General features: G+C 39.4%; 1 protein-coding gene across 1 annotated transcript in view; it reads left to right on the forward strand.

The window, feature by feature from the left end:
- Positions 1–17,757, forward strand: part of FTO (fat mass and obesity associated) — a 426,360-nt gene that overhangs the window by 159,370 nt on the left and 249,233 nt on the right. The window contains 1 exon segment of the mRNA NM_001319276.1: positions 8,599–8,678. Within this exon segment, the coding sequence (NP_001306205.1) occupies positions 8,599–8,678 (80 nt within the window).

Below are 17,757 nucleotides of genomic sequence, written 5' to 3' on the forward strand. Positions count from 1 at the left end.
AAAGGTGTGTACCCTGAGGTCATCTTCACCTCTGTACCTGTTTCTATGAAAGAGGTTTCAGTCCCCTGGAAAATTATACTGCAAAAGATGTATAAAATGGACCAAAGCTCTTATTGCCCTTACTGATTGCAGTGTTCTTTCATTTCTGTTTGGGGAATGCATATCTCTTTTCTGAGGACCTCTTCATTGAGCATTCCCTTTTGCATTTAAAAAAATCATCATGCTTCCTGTTTTATTTTCTACTGTTAAATACAAAAGTAATAATGTATGCTATCCAGTCAAAGATGCTGTGAAGGACTTCTCTGAGGTTCCGTGGTTAAGGATCCACCTTTCAGTGCAGGGGACATGGGTTCCATCCCTGGTCCAGGAAAATCCCACATTCTGCAGGGCACCTAAGCCCCTGTGCCACAACTGCGAAGCCTGCGCTTTAGAGCCCGTGAGCCACAACTGCTAAATCCATGAGCTGAAGCTACTTAACTCTGCACCCCAGAGTCCGTGCTCTGCAACAGAGAAGCCATTGCAGTGAGTAGCCCATGCACTGCAACTAGAGAAAGCCTGTGTGCAGAGGTGAAGACCCACCCCGCCAAATTTAAATATATAAATAAACTCCCCCCAAAACAATCAATTTTAATATGTGCTCTAAATTCAGAGATGCTAAAAATGAAATATTAGAATTGATGCACACTATAAAGAATTTGTGAACTATAAGAAAGTATAAATTGGATAACAAAAATGCATCATATAATACGACCACACAGAGATAGAAACATTCATAACTATTTGATGTGATTCCTTCTAGCATTTTTTTCCTATACCTGAGAAAATGTTTTCCTAAGTATGGGAAAATTAATATCAGATTATATGGTATTAGATATAATTTTAATATTATATTAATATCATATTAGATATAATGTTTAGAAAATTAATATATTAGATATGTTTGGGAATACCAGACCACCTTACCTGTCTCCCGAGAATCCTGTATGTAAGTCAAGAAGCAACAGTTGGAACTGGACGTGGAACACTTGACTGGTTCAAAATTGAGAAAGGAGTGCATCAAGCCTGTATATTGTCACCTTCCTTATTTAACTTATATGCAGAATACATCATGTGAAATGCCAGGCTGAATGAATCGCGAACTGGAATCAAGATTGCTGGGAGAAATATCAACAATCTCAGATATGCAGATGATACCACTCTAATGACAGAGAGCGAAGTGGAACTTAAGAGCTTCTTGATGAAGGTGAAAGAGGAGAGTGAAAAAGCTGGCTTAAAACTCAGCATTCAAAAAACTGAGATCATGGCATCCAGTCCCATTGCTTCATGGCAGATAGGTGGGAAACAATGGAAACAGCAACACTATTTTCTTGGACTCCAAAATCACTGCAGATGGTGACTGCAGCCATGAAATTAAAAGACGCTTGCTCCTTGGAAGGAAAGTTATCAAACCTAGACAGTGTATTAAAAAGCAGAGCCATCACTTTGCCGGCAAAGGTGAACATGGTCAAAGCTAAAGTTTTTCCAGTAGTCATGTATGGATGTGAGAGTTGGACCAAAAAGAAGGCTGAGTGTTGAATAATTGATGTCTTCGATTTGTGATGCTAGCAAAGACACTTGAGAGTCCCTTGGACTGCAAGGAGATCAAACCAGTCAATCCTAAAGGAAATTAAGCTTGAATATTCATTGGAAGGACTGATGCTGAAGCTGAAGCTCTAATACTTTAGCCACCTGATGTGAAGAGCCTACTCATTAGGAAAGATCTTGATGCTAGGAAAGATTGAAGGCAAGAGGAGAAGGGAACAACAGAGGATGAGATGGTTGGATGGTATTACCAACTCAATGGATATGGGTTTGAGCAAACTCCAGGACATAGTGAAGGATAGGGAAGCCTGGTGTGCTACAGTCCATGGGGTCACAGAGTTGGAAGCAACTGAGCAACAGCAACAACAACAATAATGTTTTATATCTTGTTTTTTTCCCAATAGTTTTATGTCTTTTTTCTCCAATACTTGTATATCTTGAATATTTTTCCTTGTTAAATATTCCTCAAAAATGTGATTTTAAAAAAATGGCTTAAATAGGAGTCCTCTACTTTTGTCATGCCATTTATTACCAGTGCCTTGGTATCAAATATATCTCTCTGGTGAACATCTTTGTACCTAATCTTTGTCTGCACCTATAGTTATTTCTCTAGGAAGAGTTACTAGAAGTGAGCCACCTGAGTAAGGATGAGAGTGTTGATATGTAAAGACTGTACATATTGAATGGTTAGACTGTTCTTCAGAGTGTTCTCAGTTTACCTTCTACCTACAGCATATGAAATGTGTTTATCAGTTCCTTTTACCAATCTATCTATTGCACCCTAGGCAACACCAGGCATTACAATTTAAAAATGTTTTCCCCAGTTTAATAGGTGAAAATAACATGCTGTTGTTTTAAAGTACACTTCATTGTTGATGATGTTGAACACTTCCCATGTTTCATGGCCATTTGTATTCTTCTTTCTATTACTATTTATTAGCTGATCATCTTTTGCCCATTTTTCTGTTGACATGTTATTGACATGCATCTTGATGCTTACTTTATTCAGCTCTTCTGTTCTTTTACTGGGCATTGAAAAAAAAACATACTCTTAAATTTTTGACTTAGATTTTTTAAAACAATTCTTTAAAAAAAAATTTTTTTTTTTAATTTTTTGACCCTGCTACACAGCATGTGGGATCTTAGTTCCTAAACCAGGGATCAAACCCATGCTCCTTGCATTGGAAGCCTAAGGTCTTAACCACTGGCCCACCAGGGAAGTCCCTAAAATAAATTTTAATGTAGAAAATTTTTTAGATGAAGTGTACTTACTTTCATTTATTATTAATTATGTTGTTATTTAGTCACTAAGTCACTCTTTGTGACCCCATGAACTGTAGTCCACCAGACTCCTCTGTCCATGGGGTTTTCCAGGCAGGAACACCTGAATGGGTTGCCATTCCCTTCTCCAGGGAATCTTTCCGACCCAGGGATTGAACTGGGGTCTCTTACAGTGGCAGGCAGATTCTTTACCATTGAGCCACTGTGGAAGCTCACTAATTATGCTAGCATTGAATTAAATAGCCATATTAAAATTATGTAACAACTTTTATGTTCACTGATAGTCTGCTTATATTGTGGTTTTATTTTGATTGCCATCTTGTCAGCTAAAGTACAGGTTCTAACTGTTAAATGAAGGCTAATGATAGGGAAATGGTGGTAGTGTGTTTTCTGAGTCTTTGCATTATTTGAGTGTGGCTTACTGTACCTACATGTATTCATATCTCCTTTAATGGCTATAGGACTCTTGAGTAAGGAGGTTTCCACCTTAAAGCTCTATAGATATTGTTCCCTTGACCTCTAATATTTGATGTTAAGGAGATACCTGAAATCATCTCCATTTTGATCCTATTATAGCAAGTTGTGCTTTTTCTTTGGACATTTTTCATATTTTGTATTTAATTTTTGAATGGAAAATGTTTATGCACTTGGTTAGCCATTTTGTACTACAGACTCAGGCCTTTTTACAACTTCGGAAAGTATTCTGTTATTTCTTTGCTTATTCTTTCATTGCTCTGTTTTCTGCTTTCTAAGATTCCTGTTCTATCTCTTTTGGCTTAATCTGCCCCTCATCTCTTATCTTTTTCTGTCACTAATTTTTGTTTTCCCTCTTCTTGAGTTCCCATTCACTTGGGTAATTTGATTTTTCTGCAGCATGCATTCTGTTGTGTCGTCAAGCTCTTATTGTTTTAAATGAAGCCATACTTACTAAAAAAAAAATCAGCTCCAAGCAGCCTTTCCTGATTTCATGCTGTTCCATCTTCGTGATTACTTTGCCCCATTTTTACAGGTGCAGTGCCTTCTTGAATCAAGCGGCTTCTTGAAAAATTGAGACTTTTATGAAAATTTTTTCTGACCATTTGAGTAACACTGTTTCAGAAGAGGCAGTTTCTGTCAAACTGGTTCCTTTCCTTAGAACTATAGTAATTTTGCCCGAGTCTAGTAATTTTTTCTTTGTCTGTTTTTCCTTATAGAAAGAAGACTAGCACCAGCTAAGAGGCAACTTGGTGTTAAGATTGGTTCTATGAAAACTTAGTTTAGGTTCCTGGCTAAATACTTCACTTGAAGGAGGAAGGAAGAAAATGTATCTTTGCAGGGTCAGATGAAAGACTTGATAAACTGGAGGGCACTGAATAACTTGTTTTTGTCTTTGGGTGATATGGATGCTCACAGTATGAGCAAACACTGGCAGCTTTTGGACTGGGCATCGAACCCTTACCCCCTGCCTTGGAAGGGGAGATCTTAACCACTGGACTGCCAGGGAAGTCCTGGTGTCTTTTTCTAATTGAAGTGTAATTGATTTATAGTACAGTGCTACCTTTCTTTAATCTCATTCCACTTATATTGTATCCAGCAGAGTTCCTTGTAATTTCTGGCATATTGAGCACCTTTCCCTGATATTGAGCACTGAAAGCAATCTTCATTCTTTTGATATTTCTTTGATCATCTCATTGAGAATCTAGGAACAGGGTAGGTAGAGGTCTGAGTCTCTTCTGTTGTCTCATCAGGGATACTCCCCTCCCCCCTTTCATTGGCTATTAAATTCTGAAAATGTTCTCAGTCATGGATGTCCCCACATCTAGGAAAAATAAGGTCATAAATATTAAGATTGAGGGATGAGAATGGACAGGTGAGTAAGAATGAAAAGCTTCAGTGATTGTGTGAAACTGGGAAGATTGGATTTCAGTATTGGGCTTATTTAGCTCTGGAGTGCCTTTAGCAAAGCTCCTGATTGTTACTTTAAGAAATTTGGGGATGCAGTAGCCCCTGGTGACACACTGGACAACAAAACCAAGAAAATAAGGGCTGGGTTAAATTTAGGGTGACCAGCTGTCCCAGTCTGTCTGGGTGGGGGAGAGAATCTCAGGATTCGGGACTTCCGTATTAAAGCCAGGAAAGTACTGGGCATGAACTGATCACCCTAGCGTAAATTATGCCTTTGCGTCTGTGGTCTCTTATATATGAAATGAGATTTCATGCTACAGTGAATGTCCAGAGTTCTCTCCTTCCACTGATAGAGCACACAGCATTTAGCCTGCAAAGAGTGAGAGCTCTTTTTCCATTTGTTTTGTTGAATAAATTCTACAAACTCTGATTGCTCCTGAGTATAGTCAGTTTTTTAGCTGTTTTCTGAGATAACTCTGGCAAATAGGCATTCTTTGATGTTTTCTTTCTAAAAATTATTAGGATTAGTCTTTAAAGCTAGGGACATCTTTTGTATATCCTTTGAGATGTACAATCCATGAGATTTGAGCCACATTCATAGATTTAGAGTTTTAGACAAATTAGAAGTCCTACAGTGAAAATACAGGGTTCTTTCTAAAAGTCATAAAGGATTAGAAACATTTGGGAGCCATTTCAAGAGTTGTTTGATTAGAGAGTTGCCAAGGATTTAAATAAAGGTCCACACCCTGGACTATTACTTCTAATGTTGTGTTTGCCACTTGGCCTGCCTTTTTAAGTGCCTTTGAGTTGCCCCTCAGTGGAACAAAAGCTCTTAAGAAATCCGTCCGTTAAGATGATTTTCTCCCTCCATTCGAAGAGTTGACTCATTGGAAAAGACTCTGATGCTGGGAGGGATTGGGGGCAGGAGGAACAGGGGGCGACAGAGGATGAGATGACTGGATGGCATCACCGACTCGATGGATGTGAGTGTGAGTGAACTCCGGGAGTTGGTGATGGACAGGGAGGCCTGGCGTGCTGCGATTCATGGGGTCGCAAAGAGTCAGACACGACTGAGCGACTGAACTGAACTGAACTGAGCTGTGATATCTTCAGAGCCCGCTGTTAATAGCTGGGGAGCAATGAGGCTTTTATTTGGATAGGTGAGAATGGCATCTATATATTTCTTAGAAATTGTTTCAATCCTTTATGGGCATCTGGCCTCGGGAAACTCCTCCAGCCCCTGCTTTTTGTTTTTGTTTAGCTTTGAATCCCCCTTCAGACAAAATAGTTCAGATCAACTAGACATTCTCAGGTGTGTCCTTAGCTGAAATCCTCAGAGGGAAAATTGAAGAGAGAAGTGTCATCCAGTCCTCTTCAGGTCTTAAGCCACACTTAAAAAAATTTTTTTTTTAATTTAATTTTAATTTTTTAAATTGGAGGATAATTGCTTTACAATATGTTAGTTTCTACTGTACAGCAAAGTGAATCAGTTTATCAGTTATATATATATATATTCCTTTCCCATTTAGGTCACCACTAAGCATTGAGTAGAATTCCTTATGCTGTCTGGTAGGTTCTCATTAGTTAGCTATTGTACCGTATGTCTTCTATTTCTGTTACTTTTTGGGTGAATGCTGGTTATGGCCAATTTTATTTATTGGTGTCTGATTTTGTTATACTGTTTTAAGTAGTGTTGGACTTTGCTCTAGTGAGTAATTAAATTATTTGTAATAAGTTGGATTCTTTTGAGGCTTGCTTTTAAGCTTTTAGGTGGATCTTGGGCAGCCTTTAATATAGGACTTGTTTAACCTTTCTACTAAGATTATGCTTTTGTAAACTCTTATCTGGGCCTTGCCAGGCAGCGCAGTGGTGAAGAATCCACCTGCAAATACAGAAGATGCAAGAGACACCGGTTAGTTCCCTGGGTTGAAAAGATCCCCTGGAGTAGGAAATGGCAATCCGCTCTAGTATTCTTGCCTGGAGAATCCCATGGACAAAGGAGCCTGGTGGGCTACAGTCCATGGGGTCGCGAAGAGTTGGTCATGACTGAGCGACTGAGGACACAAACACAAAGACTCTATCTGTTATTGTCTCAGGTAGTAGGAGCCATTCTGGCCGCTGAGAACAGTGTTCCTGGCCTAAGGTGAGTCTGAGGTTTCTGGAGCTTCTTTTCCTACAGCGTTCTGGAGCTTCTTTCCCTGCCTGGGGCTAGTTTTCATTCACATATGCACAGTTCAGTGTGGAGTCAGGCTGGAAGGAACCCTTCTGCGGATGTCTCCTTGATCTTTCCCTGCGCAAGCTCTTCTGTTGCAGTATTCTGCCTTACAAATCTCTGCTCCCTGGTCTTCCTACTTTTTGTCTTCACAACTCAGCAGGAAGGAGAGCTGAACACTCAGAATTCTGACTTCTGCCTGCTTACTCTGTGGCTTTGAAACTGTTTCCAGCTAGAAAGCCAGGCACTTGTAGGACTCACCTGTTTAATTTCTCTTGTGTTTGGGGTTATATCATGCTCTGTCTTCCTGTGTTTTATAGCTGTATAAGGCAAGAAGGTCAACCTTGTCATCATTCTCAGTGCTCAGTCACTTAGCCGTGTCTGACTCTTTGCGACCCCATGGACTGTAGCCCACCAGTCTCCTCTGTCCATGGGATTCTCCAGGCAAGAATACTGGAATGGGTTGCCATTTCCTCCTCCAGAGGATCTTCCCCACCCAGGGACTGAACCTGTGTTGCCTGTGTCTCCTGCGTTGGCTGGTGAATTCTTTGCCACCCGGGAAGCCCATCCTTGTCATGGCTACTCCCTAATGTCCATAAACAAATGTCCTGCCATTGACATTTTGTGTTTCCTCTCTTATGTTTAGAGGAAATTTTATAGGTTGTTTTTGCTGACATGTAGTTGGTCTTTGCCTCCTAATTTAAATCGTTGTCTTTCTTGGTATCTTCCTAAGAAGTCTTTGTTGCTTATGTAGGAAGTCATGTGTTGCCAGGGACAGTCTGGTTCTCTTCTTATTAACAGGAATAGAAGCGATGCTCCAAGCAGAGGTGATACAGATTTTTGCCTCACATGTGGCGTCGTTTCATAGAATACACAAGAACTTGGCCATTGATTTTTCTCCCATTGCATGTGGTTTCAGGCATATTCTTTAGCTGATGAATTCACCACCTACTCCATTCTTGGGTCATGAATCTGTAGGCTTGAATTCTGTTCTGAGAGCCAAAGCGTTGCAACGTGCTGAGTTGGTTGGTTTGCTGCCTGGAAAATTGTTAGGGCAAAATTGATACTTTGATTCGGGAGGGAAAGAGGCAGATTTTCAGATGAAAGATGTTCAATTCCAAATAATACGAAAGAATTTTGGCTTATTCATAAAGCATGAGTAGAATTAGATGTATAATGAAAAAGAGAAAGAAGTTCAACCCATAAATAGTGGTGAGTGGGTATCATAAGACTACAGGTAAGTAGGGTAACCATATAGCCTATTGGCTAAGTACAGTGCTGGTTTACGCCTGTTGTCGTAAAGTAATTATTAATCACATCCCCTTTCTCTATTGAAAGTGTCATGCTTTTTGATGGCTTTACACCACAATGGTTTTATACCATATGACTGTATATATACATATATATATATACGCACACATATATGTATATCTATCTATATCTATTTATCTCTCTATATAAAGTCATCCTACTTGCAAAAATTAGTTTAGATTATACAAAGTAATTGTTATATTTTTGGTTCTTGTCATTCTTCTTGAATGATGGATTTACTGTTTACTTTGTAATTTAAATACTGTTTAGTGACTGCTGAGTGCGTGGTGGATGCTTTTTTCCTTTAATTTTTGGTATTTTTCCTGCAGATGATCTCAATGCCACCCACCAACACTGTGTTTTGGCTGGTTTACCACCTCGCTTTAGTTCCACCCACCGAGTGGCAGAGGTAAGTGTAAATAAAAATGTGACTCAAACTTAACTGGATGTGACAGAAGTGGTTGCATGAGCAATTTATCATAGAACTTTGGAAGACTATTTGATAGGAAAATTGCTTCCATCTAACTAGGCATTAGCCTCTGTTTACTTGCTTTTTGAGCTTTGAGTTGTGTTGAATCCAGTTGTTAAAAAGTGTCTTCACAGCCTGGGCTAAGTCTGTTTTGCTTCCTCCGAGTTGTGTTTCTTGGAAAACATGCCTGCAAGAGGGGTCCTTGGCAGGTGTTGCTGGTTGGAGGTTTTCTAAAGTGTTGGTACCTGTCAAGGTCAAGGTCAAGGTGGTGACTGGAATGAAATGGGGTAGATCTGTGTGCTTGTGCATGTGTTAGTTGTAACTGGGCTCAGAGGGTTGAGAATTTACATTCCCATTAACTTTTGGGTCAGGCTTCTGGGCGTGTGAATGTAAATAAAGAGACACTTACAGTGGTGCCAGGGAATTTCTGAACTCCCCAGTCGGGTTCTAACCCAGGCTTGACTGCTGAATTCTGCCACCACTTGCAGTGGCTGATAGTCAGCTGATTAGACTAGTTCCGAATAGAAAGGTAAGATGAGGGAAGCCCTTAGGAGTCACCTGGGGTGTTGTGTGTGCTTACTAAGGAAGAGTTTTAGAGAGCAGGGAGGATGATCATGGAAAGTTGACCTCGTATCCAGACTTGTTATCTATGCTTTGCTTTTGTAGCTTGACTTTTCACCATACTGCAGGGGGACCAGTGTGAGAAAGCTGGGCAGAAGGGATAAAATAAAGTATTAAGGAAACACAGACACACAACCTTTCTAGTCCTGATACTATAGTCTATAAGGCAATGTCATGTGTGCTGGTAATTAAGTAGCTTTCCTGGTAGACTGGTCAAGCTGCTCGGTGGCTGAGAAGGCATGTGTCTGTTTAAGTCAAGATGCCAGCAAGCCCATCAAGCATTCCCTCCTCCCCACTTTCTCCTTATCTCCCTTTCTTATTTCTTCCATTCAGTCATTCATCTAAATATTCGAGGGCCTGTTCTGTGTCCAGCAACACTAAAGGCTTGAGAGACAGAGAGAGCCATCAGCTTGACGGGTATGCCCACTAGTTTTGCTGAACTAGCTTTTCAGTTTGAGAGGCAAATATTAAATAGACAAACACACAAATAATTTATCTTAGAGACCTAAAGTAAGTTCTATTAGAAAAGAAGACAGGAAGAAAGGAAAGAAGGGAGGGAGGAGGCAAGGGACAAAGGAAAGGAGGGAAGAGGAAGGAAGGTGAAGGGAGGAGTGAAGGAAGGCAAAAAGAAGTGAGCAAGCAGTTATCGAGCATCTTACGTGTGCTTTGTGTTGTGCAAAAAAGATTTCATTTTTGCATAATACAAGATGGTATAGACATCTGTCTTTCTAGTCAGAACTTTTCAAGAATTCTTTTGAGTGTGTGGCTACTTACACATATCTTTGCATCTTTCCTAATTCAATCTGGAAGAGTGAACAAGGTGATTAGTGCTGTGCTGAGAGGGCTAGTGTAAAATGATGAATAAGAAGTTTGGGAAAATGTATTTGATAAGGATAACAATCATATCTAATTCAGAGTGCTCTTATGAGGATTAAATGAGTTAATATGTGTAAGTGTTTTAGAACAGTGGCTGATACAGAGTATGCCTGCAAAGAATGTTAGCTGCTATACATACATATTAAATCGCTCCTACCTCCACTACTGCTGTTGCTACTGCTATTACTACTACTATTACTATTACTGCCTTTTTCAATTATCCTGATGAAAAGCTAGTGGGAGACAGGAACAACCAAAACTCTGTGTGGAAGGCGATACTGTCTCCTTTGATGCACTGGAATGAACACAGTAAAACAAGAGAATTTTATGTCATCAACAAATCTTAATTGGAAGAGTTGCTATTGACTGAAAGCTACTACTCAGAAGAAGGGAAGTGATTTTAGTGCTATCATCCATTCTGCAAACGTCTGTTGAGCTTTCCAGTGTTCAAGGTATTCTTTTAGACACTTGCGAATAGCAGTAGTTGACACGTGTGGTATCTTTAAGATGCTTCCCGTCTAAGAGGAGGTAAAGTACAGAATAGAGAGTAGCAAAACAGCGTAAGACTTCATGAGTGACCTGACAGGTAGATGTGTAAGACTTGAATGTGTAGGGATTAGGGAATTTTAGGACAGTTGAGGTCAGCTAATGGGATGAGGACGCAGGTGGAAATATTGTAATTGGTTTGGGATGGGGATACAAGGGGAATATTGAATGGCTCAACTTTGAATCCAAGGATTACCAGGAAAGGAGTGTTAGCAGATAAAGGCTGATTCCTGAATGGGACCAGATTGTGAAAGATCTTGGATATTAGGTGTGTTTGGAGTTGGTGATGAACAGGGAGGCCTGGCATGCTGCAATTCATGGGGTTGCAGAGTCGGACCTGACTGAGTGACTGAACTGAACTGAAACTTAAATTAGGGGATTTCCTGGTGGCTCAGACAGTAATGAATCTGCCTGCAATCCGGGAGACCCAGGTTCAGTTCCTGGGTCAGAAAGATCTCCTGGAAAAGGGAATGGCAACCCACTCCAGTATTATTGCCTGGAGAATTCCATGGACAGAGAAGCCTGGCTGGCCACAGTCAGTGGGGTCACAAAGAGTCGGACTTGACTGAGCAACTAACACTTTCACTTTCACAAACTTAAAGTGGTTGGTGAACTGAAAGTCACTCAGTCATGTCCGACTCTTGAAACCCCATGAACTGTAGCCGGCCAGGCTTCTCTGTCCATAGGATTCTCCAGGCAAGAATACTGGAGGGGGTTGCCATTTCCTACTCCAAAATTGGTTGGTAGATGGGGGTTATCAATGATTTATTTATTGCAGTATTGACATATTGGAGATATCTTTTGGAAGATGCAAATGATAAAGACATCAATTAAACCTGTTAGTCTGAACTAAAGTAGTGGCAACAGGAGAAAAGAAGAAATTTCCTTGACTAACGTAGGAAATGTAGTGACAGACTTGGCAACTGAATGCATGGAGGAGGGAATTTAGTAAGAGTGAGTGAGTGGGCGAATGAATGAATGGGTGAAGAAGCGAATGAATGAACACACTAACCATCTGTTTACTGTGTGCTTGTCGTGTGCCAGGCTCTCGGGTGACTCTGAGGTTGCAAGTCTGGGTGATTTGGAAATGACGTTACTGTAAGCAGGTAGTTCTAAGACACTAGGGAAAGAATATAGTTCACTTTCAAACAGTCTGATTTAGAGCTGCCAAGTGGAGAGGTCCAGCAGACAAATGGAAATTTGGGATTAAAACTTGTAAGAGATCAGGGCATCTTTCCTTCCCCACCTCCTACAATAAATACGTACTCCGAAGTTCCCAAAAGGAGCCCTTCAGACTGCGTTTTTAAAGGACACCTCTGGTCTTACTTCCTTTTTTCCTAGATGACCAACTTTGCTAAAGTGGCAGTGCTATAAAAATGTCCTGAGGTTTAGCTTTCTCTGTTTAGTTATAGCTGTTTATTTGTGTCTTCTAGTTTTAGGGAAAATTTTGAGCATTACTTTATTTATTAAAAAAAAAAAAAACGGAGATGTACAGTGATGCTCTTAGGAGAAAAATATAATCCCAAACTTGCATCTTTTATCTCCACTTTAGTTGAAGCTTATGATATTTTACTGATTAGATACATACAAGGTGAATGATGCGACTATCCTGCTTTCTATATTGTAGATCATGGTCAGCACACGTTATGGTCTGTGGGCCAGCCAGCTGTTTTTATAAATAAAGTTTTATTGGAACCCAGCCATGCTTATGTATTGTTTATGGCTGCTTTGGAGCTACAGTGGCAGAGCTGAGTAGTTGAACACAGACCTTATGATCTGCAAGCCTAAAATATCTACTATCTGTCCTTTTTTTAAGAAAAAGTTTGCTCACTCTGTTTTGCTTGATCCTCTATATATAGGCTTCAAAAATTATCTTAAAGTTAAATGTAGTCTTTTTTAAAAAAATTATCATTTTAAGGTTAACTTTTTACTTCTACCAAAAGTCAAAAATGGTAATATTCAATGCTGGTGAAGTCACAGTGAAACTGTACATTAATGCACTTCTGTTAGTTTTTCTAATCGGCATACTTTTTGGAAAGCTATATTGGGATATGTCTAAAGCACCATGAATATTTTTATGGTATGGTAAAGATATTGAGTAATATTTTTGATCTCAAACCTAGGAAAAAATTCAAAAGAAGAATATATAAAAAACTATTTGCCTGGCATGATTAATAGTAGTGAAAAGATGGATAAAACCTTAACACCTTTATATTATGTGACTCACTAAATTGTTAATATCATCACCTCATTGAGCAGCATTGCAAATGGTAGTGTGGAATATTTATGTACAAACAGTGAAAAACAGCATATACGTTGCTATGTATATATTGATTACAGCTGTGTGTGGATGAAGAGTCACACTCAATGAAAATAAAATAGGATAATGTGGCAGGATTATGTTTTTATTTTATTTAAAACTTTTAATTTCATCTTACTGTTTTCAGTAACAGAAGAGGGAAAAGATTTTTTTCCCCATCACTATAGTTGACATTGCTGTTTCCTTAAATATATATGGAGAAAATTCATGCAACTTTATAGCCTTACTTGTTCTACAAATGACCTTTCCCTCATGCAGTATTAAATTTGACCTCTTTTCTGTGCCAAACAAAATGATTTGCTATTTTCTGCCTATTCACAATGTGTAGGAAGCGGATTGTTTTAAGGAAATGATGTTCTGAAATTCATTTTAGTTACTCAGAAGAAATCTATTCAGATTTTGGTTGCAAAAATGTGATTAGGTTATGTCTGATGACTCTTAATCTTTATTTGATTTTAGTTTTTTTTTTTCTGGTTGTGATAGAATGTTCTTGGGATTCAACACAGAATATTGGTTTTCTCTAAATTTAAATTTTATGTATAATTATATTTTGAATAGGTAGTTACTCAAATGGTTCAAAACTCAAAAAGTATCTGAATTGTACAGTTGATATAAGCCTCTCCTCACCCAACCAGCTCCTCTTCCCCAGAGGCAACCAATATTATCAGATATTTTTTATCCTTTCAGCGATATTTAATAAATATGTAAGCAAACACATATGTATTTAATGATAATTTTAAAAAAACTTACATAACTAGTAGCCTGCACACTATTCTGCACTTTTTGTTTTGCTTTATTTTAGTTAACCTTGATGAATAATTACTTATCAGTATGTGATTCTTAGAGTAGGAAATTTTTTTAAAAGATATGATGTCAAAAGCATAAGCTATCAAAGAAAAAATAGATGATTTGGACTTTATCAAAGTTAAAACTGTGATACTTCAAAGATTCAGTTCAGTTCAGTTGCTCAGTCGTGTCCGACTCTTTGTGACCCCATGAATCAGCACGCCAGGCCTCGCTGTCCACCAACTCCCGGAGTTCACTCAGACTCATGTCCATCGAGTCAGTGATGCCATCCAGCCATCCATCCTCTGTCGTCCCCTTTTCCTCCTGCCCCCAATCCCTCCCAGCATCAAAGTCTTTTCCAATGAGTCACCTCTTCGCATGAGGTGGCCAAAGTACTGGAGTTTCAGCTTTAGCATCATTCCTTCCAAAGAAATCCCAGTGCTGATCTCCTTCAGAATGGACTGGTTGGATCTCCTTGCAGTCTAAGGGACTCTCAAGAGTCTTCTCCAACACCACAGTTGAAAGGCATCAATTCTTCGGCACTCAGCTTTCTTCACAGTCCAACTCTCACATCCATACATAACCACAGGAAAAACCATAGCCTTGACTAGACGGACCTTTGTTGGCAAAGTAATTTCTCTGCTTTTCAACAAGCTATCTAGGTTGGTCATAACTTTTCTTCCAAGGAGTAAGCGTCTTTTAATTTGAACAGTATGAAAAGGCTTCAAGGGTTACCATCAAGAAAGTTAAAAACACAACCCACAAAATGGGAGAAAATATTTGTAAATATATTATAAATATATATATGTCATATATCTCACCAGGTGCCCATTTTTAGAATACGTAAAGAACTCTTACAAGTCAGGGATTGAAAAGATAAATAATCCAACCTTTTTTACAATTAAAAAAAATTTTTTAAATTTATTGTAATTGGAGGATAATTGCTTTACAATGTTGTGGTGGTTTTTGCCATACTTTGACATGAATCCAATTTTTTTTTTTTTTTTACTTTATTTTGCTTTACAATACTGTATTGGTTTTGCCATACATCAACATGAATCCGCCGCGGGTGTACATGAGTTCCCAATCCTGAACCACCCTCCCATCTCCCTCCCCATACCATCTCTCTGGGTCATCCCAGTGCACCAGCCCCAAGCATCCTGTATCCTACATCGAACCTAGACTGGCAATTCGTTTCTTACATGATATTATACATGTTTCAATGCCATTCTCCCAACTCATCCCACCCTCTCCCTCTCCCAAATCATCCCACCCTCTCCCTCTCCCACAGAGTCCAAAAGTCTGTTCTATACATCTGTGTCTCTTTTGCTGTCTTGCATATAGGGTTATCGTTACCATCTTTCTAAATTCCACATATATGTGTTAGTATATGGTATTGGTGTTTTTCTTTCTGGCTTACTTCACTCTGTATAATCGGCTCCAGTTTCATCCACCTCATTAGAACCGACTCAAATGTATTCTTTTTCATGGCTGAGTAATACTCCGTTGTGTATATGTACCACAGCTTTCTTATCCATTCATCTGCTGATGGGCATCTAGGTTACTTCCATGTCCTGGCTATTGTAAACAGTGCTGCGATGAACAGTGGGGTACATGTGTCTCTTTCAATTCTGGTTTCTTCAGTGTGGAATCCAATCTTTTAAAAAGGTAAAGGATCTGAATATATATCTCCAAAGGAGATATACAAATGGCCCATAAACATATGAGAAGATAGCTATAATCAGAATCACAGTAACAAGTGTTGCTGAGGATATGCAGAAATTGAAGCCTTCCTACACTGCCGGAGGGAATGTGAGATGGCGCAGCCATTTTGGAAAAGTCTAGCGCTTCTTCAGAAGGTTAATATAGAATTACCATGTTGCCCAGCAATTCCCTGTCTAGGTGTATACCCAAGAGAAATGAAAACTTGTACATGAATGTTCATAGTAGCTTAATTCATAATAGCCAAAGAGTGAAGAGCCCAATGGTTCATCCTCTGATGAATGGATAAACAGGTGGCATATCTCTATGGCTGAATGATTTGATGACGATATTTGACAATAAACAGGAACGGGATACTGACACATGTTCAACAAGGGAGAATCTTGAAAATAAGACTGAGTGAAAGAAGCCAGTCACAAAGGACCACAGATTGTATGATTTCATTTATACGAAATATACAGAGTAGTCAAATCTATAGACCCAAAAAGTAGATTAGTGCTTTCCTAGGGCTGGGAAGGCTGGTAGAAATGAGTCAGTGTGACTGCTGAAATGGACGGGGTTTCTTTTTTGGAGTGATTAAAATGCTTTGAAATTAACTGAGGTGATGATTGCTGCTGTTTCTGCTGCTAAGTCACGTCAGTTGGGTCCGACTCTGTGTGACCCCATAGACGGCAGCCCACCAGGCTCCCCCATCTCTGGGATTCTCCAGGCAAGAACACTGGAATGGGTTGCCATTTCCTTCTCCAATGCATGAAAGTGAAAAGTGAAGGTGAAGTCGCTCAGTCATGTCCGACTCCTAGTGACCCCATGGACTGCAGCGCACCAGGCTCCTCCATCCATGGGATTTTCCAGGCAAGAGTACTGGAGTGGGGTGCCATTGCCTTCTCCAAGGTGATGGTTACACAACTCAATATACTAAAAAAGATTGTATTATATGCTTTAAGTGGGTAAATTTTATGACATGTGAGCTATTCATATATTTCAGTAAAACCGTTACCTAAAAAAACTAGTCCTGATTATAGGTTATTTGGGAATATATATATATACATCTTCTGAGTGTTTAGAGTTCATCTTCCTCTTTATATCAGATGACTTCTCATCACCCAGAAAATGTATATATATTCCTACCCCCTCTTTTTTTTTTGGTGGCAGCAAGTATGGCTTCACCAGAGTTCATTTAGCTGGTCCCTTATTGATGGGAAGTTCTGTGTTGTTTTCAGTCTTTTGTTATAGAAGATGGCATTTTAATTAATTGCCTCTCATGTAGGTTACACCATACTTGGGAAAGTAAAGGTACAGGCAGAATATGTTTATAGACAGAATGTCATGAAAAAAAAAATGTTGTAGAGTTGCCCGTGGGACAAAGGCGAGTGGAAATTTAATTCTAGTTTCTGTTTTTTCTTTGTAGCACATTAGAGCTGCTGCCCTTCTATTCCCAGCACTTTGGGATCGTCATATTAAAATACCTAGTCAAGCTTCTGGTTTTGGCACAGAAACTTCGTTGGTTTTTTTTCCCCCCAGGCGTGCCCAGGTCACATTGTGTAAAGTGGCAGTAACCATGCAAAGAATTTTTGTACCAGGGGATTAGCCTTCAAGGTTATTTCGAAGGGATTCGTTTAAATTGTAAATAATAAAATAAAAATACTTTGGGGAGACATCTCCCTCATTGGGTCTAAAGGATATTTATAGCTTGCTTTTTATCATCCTAGGAAATTGTGTCATTATCAAAACAAACGGATGCACACTCCGCCTGCATCCTCTTTTTTTCTGACGTATGCTTATTCAAAGGAGTTTGTCCCTTTGACCTCTGTTGGCTCCTGCAGATCAAAGAGGGATGGGCCTGTTACCTGTGCCTTTGCTCATGCCCAGGTACTCGGTGATGCCTTTGAACATGCCTTGAGGGCACGAGTCACAGATTCTCCACGATTTGAAGATTCTCTTCTGCCAGCGACTTGCAGCTGCCTAGTGTACACTTTCTTGCCGAAAAGGAAAATGAATCCTTTGCTCTGTGTTTATAGCTTCATTTTTCCCCTGTATTTTGGGTGATTTTGAACCAGTTCCCCTGTCTGTTTACCTTTTTATTTCCCTCATTGTTAGGTGCAGGGCACTTGAGATAAAGTCGGCATCCTTGACTTCTTGGTTAATTAG

This window comes from Capra hircus, chromosome 18, assembly GCF_001704415.2.
Source record: "Capra hircus breed San Clemente chromosome 18, ASM170441v1, whole genome shotgun sequence".
Taxonomy (NCBI): Eukaryota; Metazoa; Chordata; class Mammalia; order Artiodactyla; family Bovidae; genus Capra; species Capra hircus.